This window comes from Apaloderma vittatum, unplaced genomic scaffold (genome assembly GCF_000703405.1).
Source record: "Apaloderma vittatum isolate BGI_N311 unplaced genomic scaffold, ASM70340v1 scaffold17176, whole genome shotgun sequence".
In the NCBI taxonomy this organism is placed as follows: Eukaryota; Metazoa; Chordata; class Aves; order Trogoniformes; family Trogonidae; genus Apaloderma; species Apaloderma vittatum.
Window position 1 is genome coordinate 69,682 of NW_009723568.1, and position 14,688 is coordinate 84,369.

General features: G+C 35.5%; 1 protein-coding gene across 1 annotated transcript in view; it reads left to right on the top strand.

The window, feature by feature from the left end:
* Positions 1 to 12,156, top strand: part of LOC104276027 (calcium-activated potassium channel subunit alpha-1-like) — a gene marked incomplete at both ends in the record, with an annotated part of 36,397 nt that extends 24,241 nt beyond the window's left edge. The window contains 5 exons of the mRNA XM_009872176.1: positions 3,278 to 3,353; positions 8,402 to 8,477; positions 10,104 to 10,274; positions 11,875 to 11,966; positions 12,065 to 12,156. Of these exons, the coding sequence (XP_009870478.1) occupies positions 3,278 to 3,353; positions 8,402 to 8,477; positions 10,104 to 10,274; positions 11,875 to 11,966; positions 12,065 to 12,156 (507 nt within the window). The remainder of the gene's footprint in view (positions 1 to 3,277; positions 3,354 to 8,401; positions 8,478 to 10,103; positions 10,275 to 11,874; positions 11,967 to 12,064) is intronic.
* Positions 12,157 to 14,688: the final 2,532 nt, after the last annotated feature.

Sequence of the window (14,688 nt, forward strand, 5' to 3'; positions counted from 1 at the left end):
AAAGAGCAATGGATGTCATCTGTTTGGGCTTCTGTAACGACTTTGACATGCTCTCCCCCTCCCTCCCCCCATCCTTCTCTCTAAATTGGAGAGATATGGATTTGATGGGTGAACTGTTTGGTGTCTGAGGACTTGGGTGGATGGTCACATACAGAAGTTCAATGGCTCAGCATTCAGATTGAGATTGGTGTCAAGTGGTATCCCTTATGGGTTCGTACTGGGACCAGTACTGTTTAATATCTCCATCAATGACATAGACAGTGAGATCGAGTACAGTGTCAGGAAGTTTGAAGGCAGCAACAAGCTGAGTGGTGCAGTTGACCTGTCAGAGGGCTGGAATGCTATCGAGAAGGACCTGGACAAGTTCGAGAAGACGGCCTATGTGAACATCCTGAGGTTCAAGAGGGCCAAGTGCAAGGTCCTGCATATGGGTCAGGGCAAGCCCCAGTATCAATACAGGCTAGGGGTGAAGGTATTGAGAGCAGCCCTGCAGAGTTACTGTTCGATGAAAAGCTGGACATGGATCGGCAGTGTGCGCTTACAGTGCAGAAAGTCAACTGTATGCTGGGCCACATCAAAAGAAGTGTGGCCAGCAGGTCAAGAGAGGTGATTCTGCCCCTCTGCTCTGCTCTGGTGAGACCCCGCCTGCAGTTCTGTCTGACTCTGGAGACCTTATTGCAGCCTTTCATTGCTTGAAGGAGGCTTATAAGAAAGATGGAGACAAACATTTTAGCAGGGCCTCTTGCAATAAAACAAGGGATGTTGGTTTTAAAGCAGAAGAGGGTAAATTTAGACTAAATATAAGGAAGAAATTATTTACAATGAAGGCAGTGAAACACTGGAACAGGTTGGCCCAAGAGGTTTTAGATTGCTCTGTCTCTGAAAGCATTCAGGGACTCTGAGCAACCTGATGTAGCTGAAGCTGTCCCTGCTCACTGTAGAGAGGGTTGGACTAGAAGATTTTTATCTAAGTCAAATTATTCTGTTATTCTATAAAAATATGTATAGGTATCTAATAGCAGATCTGTTTGGATCTTTCAAAGTGTAGAATACTAGAAAGGATTAATTTGCTGTCATGATAGGGAAAACTGTGGTTTTCATTTCTTTTTTCTTCTTCATAGTTAAACCATAGAAAGTAGGTAAAATATACTGAGGTTTCTGAAGACCGAAATTTGATCCTTTCTGTGTAATAATTTCTTTAGCTATAAAACAGACCCAGAAGCAATGTCCTAGACAAGATATAGAAGTTACAAGGTGATTTTAACCTTTTACAATTACAAGCCACTTCTATTTGTAGTTCAAGTAAACTGTTGAAGTAAACTCTCCACTTCTTTTTGTTCTTGGTTCTTTTTTTTTTTTTTTTAAAAAAAATCTGTTCTCTGAGGGGAATTCTTTAAAATAGTGTAGGCTGCTGCAAATGCAAAGCTTAATCCATAGTGATTTTCTTCTTTCACAAAAAATACATTGAAGCCATGGTCTTTACATTCTATCATCTGATGTCTTGGCAACTAAAATCTATCCTAAGCATTGTCAAAGGTGGGAGACAGAGGTTTTATTTCTAACTTTGATGTTTCTCAGGCTTCTTTTGGGAACATTGCAATGGATAACTCAGCCATCTTACTAACTTCAGATGCAATGCAAAGCATTTGAAAGGAAGGATTTTTTGCCCACCAGCCCTTTTTCAAAAAGTTCCTGGAGAGCTGAGTGAGGGAGGCAGCTGGATGGAACAGAGCTGAGAAAGTTAGGGTTGCTGGTAAAGATCATCTCCATCGCTGTCTAGCTCACGTGTCTTTGGATAGGAATAGCAACTGTGGGAACCGCTGCAAGTGGAGCAGAGGGACATACGTCTCCCTATTTCAGCACTATGATCCAAAATAATCAACCTCTAATTGCAAATGGATCTGAAGTTTATAATTATTACACATCATTTTATTGCTTTTCATTTAGATCTCCAAATCTAGTTTTCAACTTGTGATTAATCTTCCCCATAGTAATTAAAAAGAAAATTTATTTCCATGTAATAGACAGGAGTGATTGACTATTTTGTTAAGGCTATTTAACGAGGCTAGTTATGAGCCTTAGCAAGAGTAAAAATGTTATTTAACAACTTTCCAAGAATACTGCAGAAATAAAGCCTTCATTTAAACACGTCTCACCACATGCATCCTTGCTCTTGAGGGGAACCTCTCAACTCCACTGAGATGATAAAAGTTGTGAAGTATGTTTGCCAGGACCAGTCTTACCTTAAGCTTCTGGAGATACAAAGTAGTTTATAGCACTGGGTTTGAGTAAAATAAATGTCAATAAAGAGGATGTGTAGAAGAACCTGCCTTGGACCTAACTGCAACAGTTGCAATACCATGATACACAACTTTTATGTAACTCCTGGCTGTACTGTCTCCTAAAAATTAACCTCAAAGCCTTAACTTTATAAGCTGTGCATGTATATTATACACAACGTACTCCTATTCATATGCCAAAGATCTGCAGCGAAATTATTTACTATCAGCATAAGTCTCTTAATAATTTAAGCCTTTAATCTTCTATAATATTTTCTCTTGCGCACACTCTCTGTTATATCTCACTGTCTGTTTCTATGCATGCAACCTTGTTTCAACACAAAAATGCTATTTCTTTGTAACACTAGTTCTTTTTTCAATAGCCGAAGTGTAATCTTTTCTTATAGTTATAGTCTGATGGTAATTGTCATTTTTAAGATAGATTGTGTTATTTCTCTGTTCTCCTGCTTGAGTTTTTTGAAATTAGGGTGGAGATAGGGAGCATTATTGCAATAAAATTTTTACGTCATTAAGATGTATCAATTTAATCAGGCATATACAGAGTCTACTTTATCCAGGTTATCAGATCTGTTGTCCATAATCTCTTACTTTTCACTAAGCAACGTGGGAGATTGGAGGACTGAGGAGTTTCAAATCTGTATGTGACTTTGACAGCCTGGAAGAGAAGGACATGTGCACTAAAAGTACCAGCAGAACCTCAGTGAGGTTTTTTTCCCCTTAGCTTTCAGCCTGTATGTCTCCTCCCACGGCTTCCTACATAAACTAGGGCTTTCTGGTAGGATACTTCAGCTATTAAGGAAATACGTTTAAAATAATTTGAAAAAGACCTGGTAAGGATCTTGGAACCATTAAGTATGGAAGAACATTTCAAAGGTATTATTCATATATTGTATGCTACCTATGCTGATTTAATTGATCACTGTTGTTATAATGTGAATTATCCTTTACTAAAGTTTTTTTTTTTTTTCCCCCTGCAGGTTTAAGATTTCTAAGAGCCCTTAGACTGATACAGTTTTCAGAAATTTTGCAGTTTCTGAATATTCTTAAAACAAGGTAAGACTTTTTCTTAAATACTATGTTACTTGTGTTTGTGACAGAACATAAATGGGCTAAGTTTGTGATCCTAGTAATATATAGTTTTGTTTTCTGGAAAAAAAACAACATTTCTTCTCTGTTCATTAAACTTTTTTCTGCTGATGAGTGATTCATCAGTGTCAGCATCTTTTGCTATGTGATCAGTAGATTTTGCTTGATGTGTTGTTACATATGAAATATCTGAGCAAGACTATGTGCAGATAAATTAAAACCAGAATGAATTACAGAGCTCTGCACTGATTAAAGATTGCTTCTTTCCACATCATCAGTCTATATTCTGCTGCCTTGGAGAAACAAAAATCAAAATTCATTCAACAGAATACAGTTTTAAAGTATTCTGAGAAAAAATCATTGTGGCGTTGTGTCAGATTTTTTGAACTGAACATCCTTCTTCACATCAAAAACACATTAAAAATTAATTTTACAGAGCTATCCTTATATTTGTTCATTGTCAGTAGCATTTCTTTCAAAGAATAATTAGAATACTCCAAGTAACCTTCTGGCTTTTGCTGGTTCTTTGGGCTATTAATATATGAAAGTTGTGCAGAAGCAGTGCAGCTTTGAACAAAAGATCACTTTGAAGGAAATAAAAAGGAACTTCCACATGCCTCACAGTTGAAGACACATTGCCTTTCATCATTCTCTAAAATGCCCCAGGTGCAGTATTGAACTCAGCTTCCAATAATTACTGGAAACTCAGTTCCATTTTGAAATCTTATGCTCTTTCCACCAGTTGATGATGCATGTATGAGGGTTTTATATGCAAGTAATTCTGTTTACTTGCTGGTGGGGAACTAGATCCTTGAGATTTGTACCTACTCATGGTAAACAGCTGTTTCTGCAACCCTTAAGTTTGAAACTATTTTCTTTGCTATAAAACTCTTACATTATCTGTCTTTAGCTGTATGAGTGTAAGGAATCCAGTTCTCATCAAATAGAGAAATAAAAGAATGTGCAGTAAAGTTGTAATCCAGTAGCTTAGAATACTGCCAGTATGGTAGAGGAGAGCAATTCATGCATAAGCTCAGGATATCCAATGACTTTGCATTTAACACATGGAACTACCTCAGCAAAAGAAATGGCAGTCAGTGGAGAACCCCCATAAATTCAAAGGATTTTAGATAAAGGCTAAACCCCCTTTAGGAGTGGTGGATTTGTAAATGAAGATCTGTAAATGAAGGAATACTGCATTAATTACATTCAGTGTAGTCAGAGATGACTTTTTCAAGATTGACCAGTTCATTTAAATAGCATTTTTTTCGTGCAAAATTTGCTCTTAGATTAGGTATCATCATATTTATGATTATTTATAGGAATGTCCAAATATCTGTAAACCTCAAATATTGATTATTAGAAAGCCTGTAAAGCAGAGCTTCCTTATATGACTGCTTTGGTTTATGCAGCTGATTAATCCCTAGCAATTCATCACCAACACCATTTATTTAACTTAAAAAATGTCAGTGTTTCAAAACAATTCTTTATGTCTCTCTCTGGTTCTTCAATAGAAAGTCAGGTCTGCTCTCTTTTGCATCTTTCTGAGTTAACCTGAAATGAACTAAACAATTTGGAATATTATCAATACTTACGAAACATGATTTTGTAAAATGGATTAGTCGAATTAAAGCAAATTAACTTTTACAAAAGTTTTTAGTTACACTTGACATAAACCTGACCATGGCAGTGCCTTGGTTTTTGTTTGTCTTCAATGAATTTAGCTTTTAGAAAGCAAAAAATCAGAAAATTCATTTATTACTGCTACTACTAAGTTCAATGAGAAATTTTCATGTTTTCAGCATGGTCTTAAGTACCATCACAAAGAAGAGCAATGGTTCATGGGGTGGGTACATTTTTTCCATTACAGTACCAAAATACTTTTAAATGAGAGTTTCTAATTCTGCGTTATTAATCTTTCTCAGAAAAAAAAAAACAGCAAAAAAAAGCAATCCACTGAAAATTTGTGGTTAATGGTTAGTATTTAGTAATTTTGCAAAAGTTAGAACCCTTAAACTAGTAGTCATTTTTAGTTAAATTGAATTTGCTTCCCTAAATTCAAGTGGTGATTTCTGTTACATACAATAATCTTAAACAGTTATTATTACCTTAAACTCTTTATTGTGGGGTTTTGACCAGCTACTGCATATTGTTTTACTTGGGATGGTTAAAAAACTCATAGAATTAAGATACTTTAGCATTTTTGCAATCCGCTTTAAATATTTTAATGAAATTTTCAACACTGTAGTTTGTAAAGACTGAGGATTTAGTGACAGAACTTGAGCTGCCCAACTGAGATGGCAAATTAAGCCTATCATTACTAGTTCTGAAATGGTAGTACAGGAAAAAAAACAACAACCAGCAAACCCTCTTTTTTATTGTTTTAAAATTCTTCAAAAGATGAAAGTGTTGTCTGTTTGAGGTGGTAGGATTTTATATCAAAAAAATATGGAACTCATTCAACTAGAAGCATTTCAAGTGTACTTGACAGTAACTGAGAAAAGCTGAGAAAATGATAGGCTATAAAGAAAGGGTAGTGATAAGTTTTTAATATTCGGTGCATTAGAGAAGATATTCTGTCCTTCTTTTCCACTTTTCCCAAGTATAGAAAGAAGCTTACTCTAACCTATAAATTAAAATTACTCCTGGAATTTGTGACTAAAATAGGAGGATTAAAGGAGCATCTGTTATTTACACAACAGGTATAAGAGCCATTCCATCCAAACACTGGAATCCAAAAGGAAGAAGAGAAAAGATGCAAAAGTAGAGTCAATGAGAAGACTAGAAAAATAGTGTAGGACTGACAGATAATTATTAGAATATCTGAAATGTTATTAATTATGTTCGAAAAGAGCCAGTAAGGCAAAGCAAAATTTTACAACAGGATATTCAAAGACCGTACACCACCAAGGATTTATTTGTTTTGCTAATTTGAAATTAAATATCTTTTATTCAATAAATTTTGCTCCTCTGTTTTATGAAATAGAATGAATTGGGTGGTTTTCAGTTCAGAATTTCTCTCCTTCACTGTTTTCTAATATTTTTCAACAAAACTACAGAGGCTTAGACAGGGCTCACAGTAAGGGATTTTGCACAGATGTTGGAAAGAGCTTAAAGAGGAGGAAAATGTTTGTGACTAATCCTTCATCTATATTTAGACTCTGGCAGAAACACAAGGAGTGTTTCAAAGAGGAGAGATAGGGTACAATTTTTAATATATTTGCAAAATAAAATGTACCCAGCAAGTTACTCTTAGCGGCTGCTGTCATTTGCTGGTATGACAGTAATACTTGGAGACCATCTGACACATTATTGTATCAGGAGCCTGTCCTGCTTTAGGTTCAGGACAAGGGTGATACTTAGCCCTTCATAATGAAGCTTTACATCAGCATGATTTCTATGCTTTTCTTTAATCTAGGAAAATATTGGTTAGGGTGCTGTGATATGACAAAGTAATCGCGAACAAAGTGTGAACCTTAGTCAACCATAGCTTAAGAAAGAGAGGAATAGGGAATATGTGTTGATGTAGGTGGATGCTAATTAATGGCAAAGCTGCTGGTATATTATCTTATTTTTGAGTACAGTATTCATTACAGTGTCTGTTGTATTACTCAGTTGTATTATTTTCCTAGTATGCACGGATGCCCACTTTGCTAATTGTAGCTCTTTAAAACTATTTTTAATGGAGCTGCTCTGATTAATTTTCCAGGACCATTTCTCAATTTTGAGTGGGAAATCATGCATATTTATTGTCATTTAATTAGTTACAAACAGAAACATTATTAATTCTGCTGCAAAACTACTATGTTGGTAGTGAATATTTCTTGATTTTTATTATTTTGTAATGTTTTGCTTTAGGAATAATAGTGATTTTTCAGAGGCATTATTCTTTCTTAGACATGTTGTAAAAAATGGAGGAAGGCTGTTTCCAGTACAGTTCCATGAAGGGGTATGATGATTTAGACATAGTAATACATGGATTTCAGTTCCTTGTGTGTTTGTTGACTCTTCTTGAAACCGTGGTGATTTTTAGAAGAAGAAAAGGATCAGCCTTTACTTAGATTTCTTCCACAAGCTTCTAAGTAAGGTATGTTCCCTCTTAACTGAGTAAAGTCCTTGCTTCAAAATCACTTTTGGCTACAGTAGGGAACTACTGTAGCTAAAAAGAGTCCCACTACAGTGGGACTAAAAAGAGTGTAAAATCTAATATGAAAATTACATAGAACTTTACAAAGGAACTGTAAAATACCTAAGTTATTTAATTTGGGAATGATAATTTTTTTCACAAAGCCAGCACAAGATTTACAGACTGACTGCAGTAGTTCATTAAGTGTATGCTCTAACTGTAGGAAAATAGTCTTGCCCTGTGTTTATGTATGCCAGTGTTAACATGTGATTAAGTATGCAACAAAAACCTCCTCTTGGTGTTAATTTTTCAAGCTTCTGCATGTCTAGGGTCAAAAGCACCATAAACAGAAAAGCAGCATATGAAAAGTGAAATAACAACAGAGTTGTTTATGTAAAAAATGTAGTGATTAGCAGACAATGATAATTGGCATCGCTCAGTTTAATTCATTGAACTTGAATGAGTGTATTCCAAGGTACCAGAATATTTACATGTAATTAATTGCTGGGATGTATTGCAGTGAAAAATGAGGAGTATACTGAAAGGGAACCGAATTATTTGTGCAAAAGTGCTGTTTATTTCTATTTGTTTTATTATGAGAACATGTATAGCTAAGGTTTCCGTTTTCTTTCTACTCTCAGATGCATTGGAATTTGTCTTTCAAGCTATGTAAATTATACAAATTTGAACTCTGCAAAGACACAACAATGTGTGTTTTGCACCGGCTTTTGATTAAGTTTTTTAGGGAGCTTGCTCCGTGTCAGAAATCAGCATCAGACCCTTTTAGTCTAAAGTGTGCAGTTGAATTCAGGTGCATATTAAAAACATGTGATGAGCTCCAGCCTAAGTTCCTCTTTGTTTGTTGATTTTTGGGGGATTTTTTTTTCAGTAACTCCATCAAGCTGGTGAATCTGTGCTCTATATTTATTAGCACGTGGCTGACAGCAGCTGGGTTCATACATTTGGTGAGTATATTTGAAAATACCTCATTGCCTTTTCCCATGGATCATCTGCTTTCCGTGCTACTTTAGTACTTGCTTTGGGCAGCATATCTGTCGAGTACAATAAAAAAAAAAGGCTTCGCAGCTTCCCAAAATTCCATATTCTACTCAAAACTGATTCTGAATGGTCAGACAGACATCCTTAACCGCAGCGATAAAGTAGGAGACTTGGGACTGCTGCAGGTCGCCAGGGGACGGCGCGGCAGCAGTAGGTGGCAGTGTTCCCCAACCTACTGCCCGGAACTCTTCTGGACCGAGCTGCCAGAGCTGGAGCGGAGTTGCAGTCCTGGGAAATCATCGGTCATGCCAGGAGAAGCGGTTTTCTATTTCCACGAGCAGTTATGGGCATGCTAGCATTCCGGGTTTTAGAGATTACGAAATTTGTAATTAAATTTCAAGTATTTTTTGGTGTGGCTTTCACTGATAACTTCGATTATTTTTTTTTTAATAGATTTTCATTCTGCACTTAACAGTACCTGAAAAATGTAAGATGATATAGAAGTACTAAGAAGTTATTAGTATCAAATATAGCTAAATGTTTGTCCTTTAAGTACATTTTATGATCAACTTAGAATCAGGAAAATTCCAAGTTACTAGCAATAATAAGTTACTCAGGATGGTTTTGGACTAATATTATAATTTAATTCTATTGATGTTAGTCTAGAGCAATTTAATTGACTTCACTTGAATTACCTTGAGCTGCAGCCAGCTATATAAGATTAAGTTCAGAATGTTTCTCTTAATCTCATACTAGATAGTAATTTATTTTTCCCTCTTACAAAGATGCACCAAGATTTTGGTGGATTTTGTTTTCGATGTGCTGATGTACTTCCCATTGAGGGACGACCTTTTTTTTTTCTTCTACACACTTCTTGACAAATACAGTGTTTTGATCGAAGAAACATTAGATTTTCTGTTTTTTAGCAAAACAAAAAAACCAAGGTATTTGAAATTACATCAGAATGGAGAGAATACCATCTTCTAGGCTTGGATTTCACTGGGGTGTGGGTGGGTTTCTTTGCTTTTTAGCCTAGAGTTCTCTATTCTACTGTAGGAAACTTGAAACTTTTACTGTAGAACAAATTTTACAGGGCGTGCTCCTTTCCCACTGATAAATTTGTAACTGTCACATACAGTAGCTCAGTAGCTAGCTTCTTGGAAAAGTAATAGTGTATCACTAAACTTAAAGTGTCACTAGTGCCTTTAATAGCTGCATAGTGCTTTAAGATAGAAACACTAAATATAATTGTGTTGCAAGTAAGATGCACTCTGAAAAGGTTCTGAACAAATTGCTATAAAATGAACTTACCTGGCAGCATTAATAAATTATGTTATCTAGTGGTGAATGGAAAAGATACTCTACATAAATACTATAAGTGGCAAGGCTGTGTGGATTGGCAGGAGAACTATAATGCTATAATTGGAACAGAGTTAAGTTCTATATTTGTTCAAAATACATCACAGGAAAGGATCCAAAGTTTATATCATCTGTCAGATTATGTATATATGCACACTCGTGCCCATGCATATATCAGTACAGTTAATTTCTGGTACTACTCTATTAATTCATTGTTTTCTTGTACATTTTAGGTGGAGAACTCAGGGGATCCATGGGAAAATTTCCAAAATAATCAACCCCTAACATATTGGGAATGTGTTTATTTACTGATGGTTACAATGTCCACTGTTGGCTATGGAGATGTTTATGCAAAAACAACACTTGGTCGCCTTTTCATGGTCTTCTTCATCCTTGGGGGATTGGTAAAAAATATTATATTATTTCCAGCTACCTTAATACTTGATCCTGTCTATCTTAATGCTGTAATTAAAAATAATAATATCTGATTATAGCTTTTATAATAGATAAATATTTTGGCAGAACTTGTTAAATTAGTTCAGTTTAGTAGAATCAGAATTTTTCTAATCCTTTTAAATGAGTAATGCATGTGAATACATAAAGTGCCTTAATATTTCAACTTACGATGTTATTTGTAGTCCTTTACTTTTTAGTGACTGACTGTAGTGCATTTTTTTGAGGCTGCTATTGATACTTAAAGGCACTTTGCGGTTTCAGAAATCCTACCCACCCTTCTGTGTTCCTTCCCAGAATTCCAACAAACACTGTGGCTTTGGACTGCCTTAAAGAGCAGCTTGCCTGATCCAGATAATGGCAAACCACATTCTCTTTAATTGCAAACATCCTTTCATGTCATGTAGCATAATTTTAACTCACAATTTATCATGTGGCCATAACCAGTGTCATTTTGTATCAGCAAATTCTTGTGCTCCTTGTCCTATATGTACACAGCACCGAAGTCACTAATTGTCTTACGTCAACTTTTCTATTATTTACCGGTATTAGAAATATTATAGAACCTGTTGCAATGTTATTCTTTAAAATAGCAAGGTTTATTTTAGTATTTACACTGTGCAAGGTAAGTGCTTTATGGATGATATGATATATATTGTGCACATGCATACATACTTATATTGTTACTTTACTCTCATATATTGATTTCACATATACATACACCTTACCGAAGTGATATGTATATAATTAATGTTATGAATCCTATATATGAGAAACACAGAGATACATATATATGAGTATATATATGAGCATACATATATGCATTCCCATCTATGTTTATTGCCATATGAAGACAAAGACAATTTAAACTGGCAGTAGCTCTTCGAAGTATCCAGCCACAACGAAGATGTTTGTTGGACAAAACATGGCAGAATAATTTTTGTTTTCTCCTCAAACCCTTTTTTCTATCACGTGTTATTCCAATCCTTTTAAAAACATAAACTTTTGGAAAAGTTTTTTTTTGGGGCGGGGGGTGACCTTTTTGTTTCTTGAAAGGGGGAATAACCCCTGATTTCATCTTGTTTTTGTCTTCTTTTGAATCCTAATAATGGGGGGAAAAAGTCTGTCTTTTAAAATAGAAATGTAACAGCACTGATAATACTTGGTTTTGTTTTTTGCAGTGGAGTTTGGATAGGTTTTTTCCCCTCTCCTCTTCAGGAAGAATTAGACATAACTGTGTTTTATGATTAGATACTAATTTGAATTAATTTTGTTCTTGTTTTATTTTGTGTGCCTATTTTTCTTCTTTTGACCATTTTCTTAATTTATAAGGTGTGCACCTTCTCCAAGACTGACTTTTACCTTGAGCCCTCTTGTTTTGTTTGATAAGAACTTTTACGTTTTTTAAATTTTCTTTTTAAACAACTTCATAGATCTAATTCTTTTGCATTTTCAGATCTTAAAGATACATATCTTCTGAAAATATTCATCATCCCCCTTTCTTTGGCCTCTCTTTTTAGTCTTTTCTTCTGTCTCCTATCTTCTTCTTAGGCCATGTTTGCCAGCTACGTCCCTGAAATCATAGAGTTAATAGGAAACCGCAAGAAATATGGTGGTTCCTATAGTGCGGTTAGTGGAAGAAAGTAAGTATCCCAAGAGGCTCTGCTGCCTCTGCTGCAGTAGAACACTCTCTGCATGCCATTTTCTTTTTTTTTTTTGTGTTTTTGTTTCATGCATGTAGGCAATGTTTGCTCGCTACGTGCCAGAAATTGCTGCTCTCATCCTTAATCGGAAGAAATACGGCGGGACTTTTAACTCAACCCGAGGCAGAAAGTAAGTCAAAAAAGACCAGGTGTGGTTGTGTGACTTTAAAGAGCCCCTGAAGGTGGTAATAGCTGACTCACGGCTTACAAGGCTGTACTACTTGACATCAGATGTTACCACTGGAGAGTTGTCACACTATTAGAGACCTGGGCTATGCTACGGTACAAGTCGCAACATTTTTCTCCCTACTTCAAGAGAACCTGGATGGCACTAGGACTACACTGACATATCATATAGACAAAGGCTGCTGCTGCATGTGCAGTTAACTTCTGGAACAAGGTTGACTTGTCACTTCACAGTTTTGGGCGTCAGATTATCATGTGGTCATCTCTTAACTAAGTGACAATGATAATTCACATGATTTTCAAACAACTCAGTTCTTTAGAAAGCTGGGGTTTATTGGAGTGCAAAAGATGAGATTTATGCTGATCACGTTTTCAATTAGACTGACTGTCAGAAGTCTGATAGTGCTGTTTCTTTTTGTTCAAACAGCAGATTCAGATCTCATGCATCTCTTTTTGACTTCCTGTGAATACTGCAAGCACTCATGTTTTTAGGATCTATGATCAGGGATTTTAATCTCTTCCACCCACCATGTAAAACTCATCCTAAGAAGAGGAAGTAGTAGCCTTAATAGCACTAAAGCATGGAAGAAGAACAAACCTGGAAAAAACCCAAACCTGCAGAACCCCACTCGTTTTACCTAGTAGCAAAAGTTAAATTGTGTTGGACTGCAGAAGCTCATTGCATTTCTATTGAAAGCCTGCTTGTATTCTTGACCAAGTTAAGCTCTTCCTGGCATTCCCAGCATCTAGATCTGCTGGGATATAGCCTTTAATGAACTAGAAGTATGTGGTGATGTAGTAGTTTCTCCTCTGTATCACCTTTAGTGTTGCTGTCTTTTGTTTCATTATGTGTCATTGTGACATTCACTGGTAGGTATGTTTGCCCTAAAAGACTAGTCGTGTAGAGACCTTTCCATGTAACATAAAGAAAGTACTGCAAGCAATTCACCTAATTAATTGTCCCTCTCCTTACCTGAAGATATGTTTTTTACTTTATTCCTTTCAAATCATCACCCATGCATCATTTTATAAATGTGGATTATTGTTTTATCAAGTTGTTTGTCCTCTCTGTGGAGCAGAAAGTCTATAAATACCCTACAGAGCTAATTCTAGAGTACTGTTTTACATCACTGGGTATATAAGTATTTTTTTTCTTTAGTTATAGCTTATACTTTTGTATGTTCAATAATGCTCAAGCAATTAGATGACAACTGAAAACTTTAATACTTCTTTTTTTGTGAGATACCTTAAGGGACTTGGTTTTTTGTTGTTTTTTTTTTTTTACTGTAAACACTAATGCTGAAAACTTGTATCATAATTCAGTTACCCAGATTAACAAAATTCTTTTAATTTATTTCTGAGATAGTGTCATCAATTTCCCAAAATGTTATTCTGACAAAGGCCTACTCAGTTTCATATATGTATTCATGCGTGGTTTCTCAAAGAGAGTCAAACACAGAACTTACAACTCTTATTTTTGAGTCTTCAAAGGACTTAGAAGAGAGGAAGATATGTTTAAAAACTATTTTATGCAAAGAGTTTTAGTTTCTCCCCTTCTACCATTGTCACTAGTGCCTAGCATTGCTCAGATGTCTCTAAACTTGGACCTGATCTTCAGTCAGAACCCCACATCCTAAAAAGCTAAACTCCAGATTACACGCTTCTGCTAGCTTTGGGGCGTGCTTAATTTTATTTTTTCACCTTTTCTTTTTATTTATATGCACTATCTGTTTGGGTTTTTTATTATTTTAGCTCACTCTTAGTGCTTACTCTGCTGATCTCTACTGCCCATATAACTTGTCGTTTGAAACTCAGCTCTGTCATCAGCATACAAACTGTTTGATTTACTTTATGCATTGTTTTCTGGTTCAATTATTAATTACCACATAGTTTAAGGATGTCCTTTGCTCATGTGGGTCTTTCATCAGAGAATCTAAGCTTGGGAATGGCACAGTAAAAAGCCATTAGCACCCCTTGTTTGATGTTGCTTTTGCAGTCAGTAGAACAAGATTGATGAAATGTTACATTTGGCCAAAATTTAAGTTTGCATTTGGAATTCGGTGTTGAGAGAATGGATTGTCAGAACCAATAAGTTTTCCTTTACTTGGAATATGAGCATGTGGTTCTAATTAGCAATATAAGGTCTTTAGTTGAGCAACCAAGCATAGATTCTGGCAGCAAACATAATGAGACACTACAGTTGTTCTATTCCTAATGACAAAAATTTTTCCAGATAAAATTAAATACATGTACAAAATGAAAGCAGCTAAATTTTGTTGAAAGATGGAGTTTCAGCTCTAAAAATAGCAACTGTGTATACTTTTTAACTTTCTCCAAAATAGATAAATACATGGAATCTGCTTTGTAGCATTTTTATATGTTTATACATGTTGCCTCATGAACTGTATCCATTGAATAACATGCTTCTTTGTGATTATTAAATGTTTAGGTGGGAAGTTAAAATTAGTATATGATT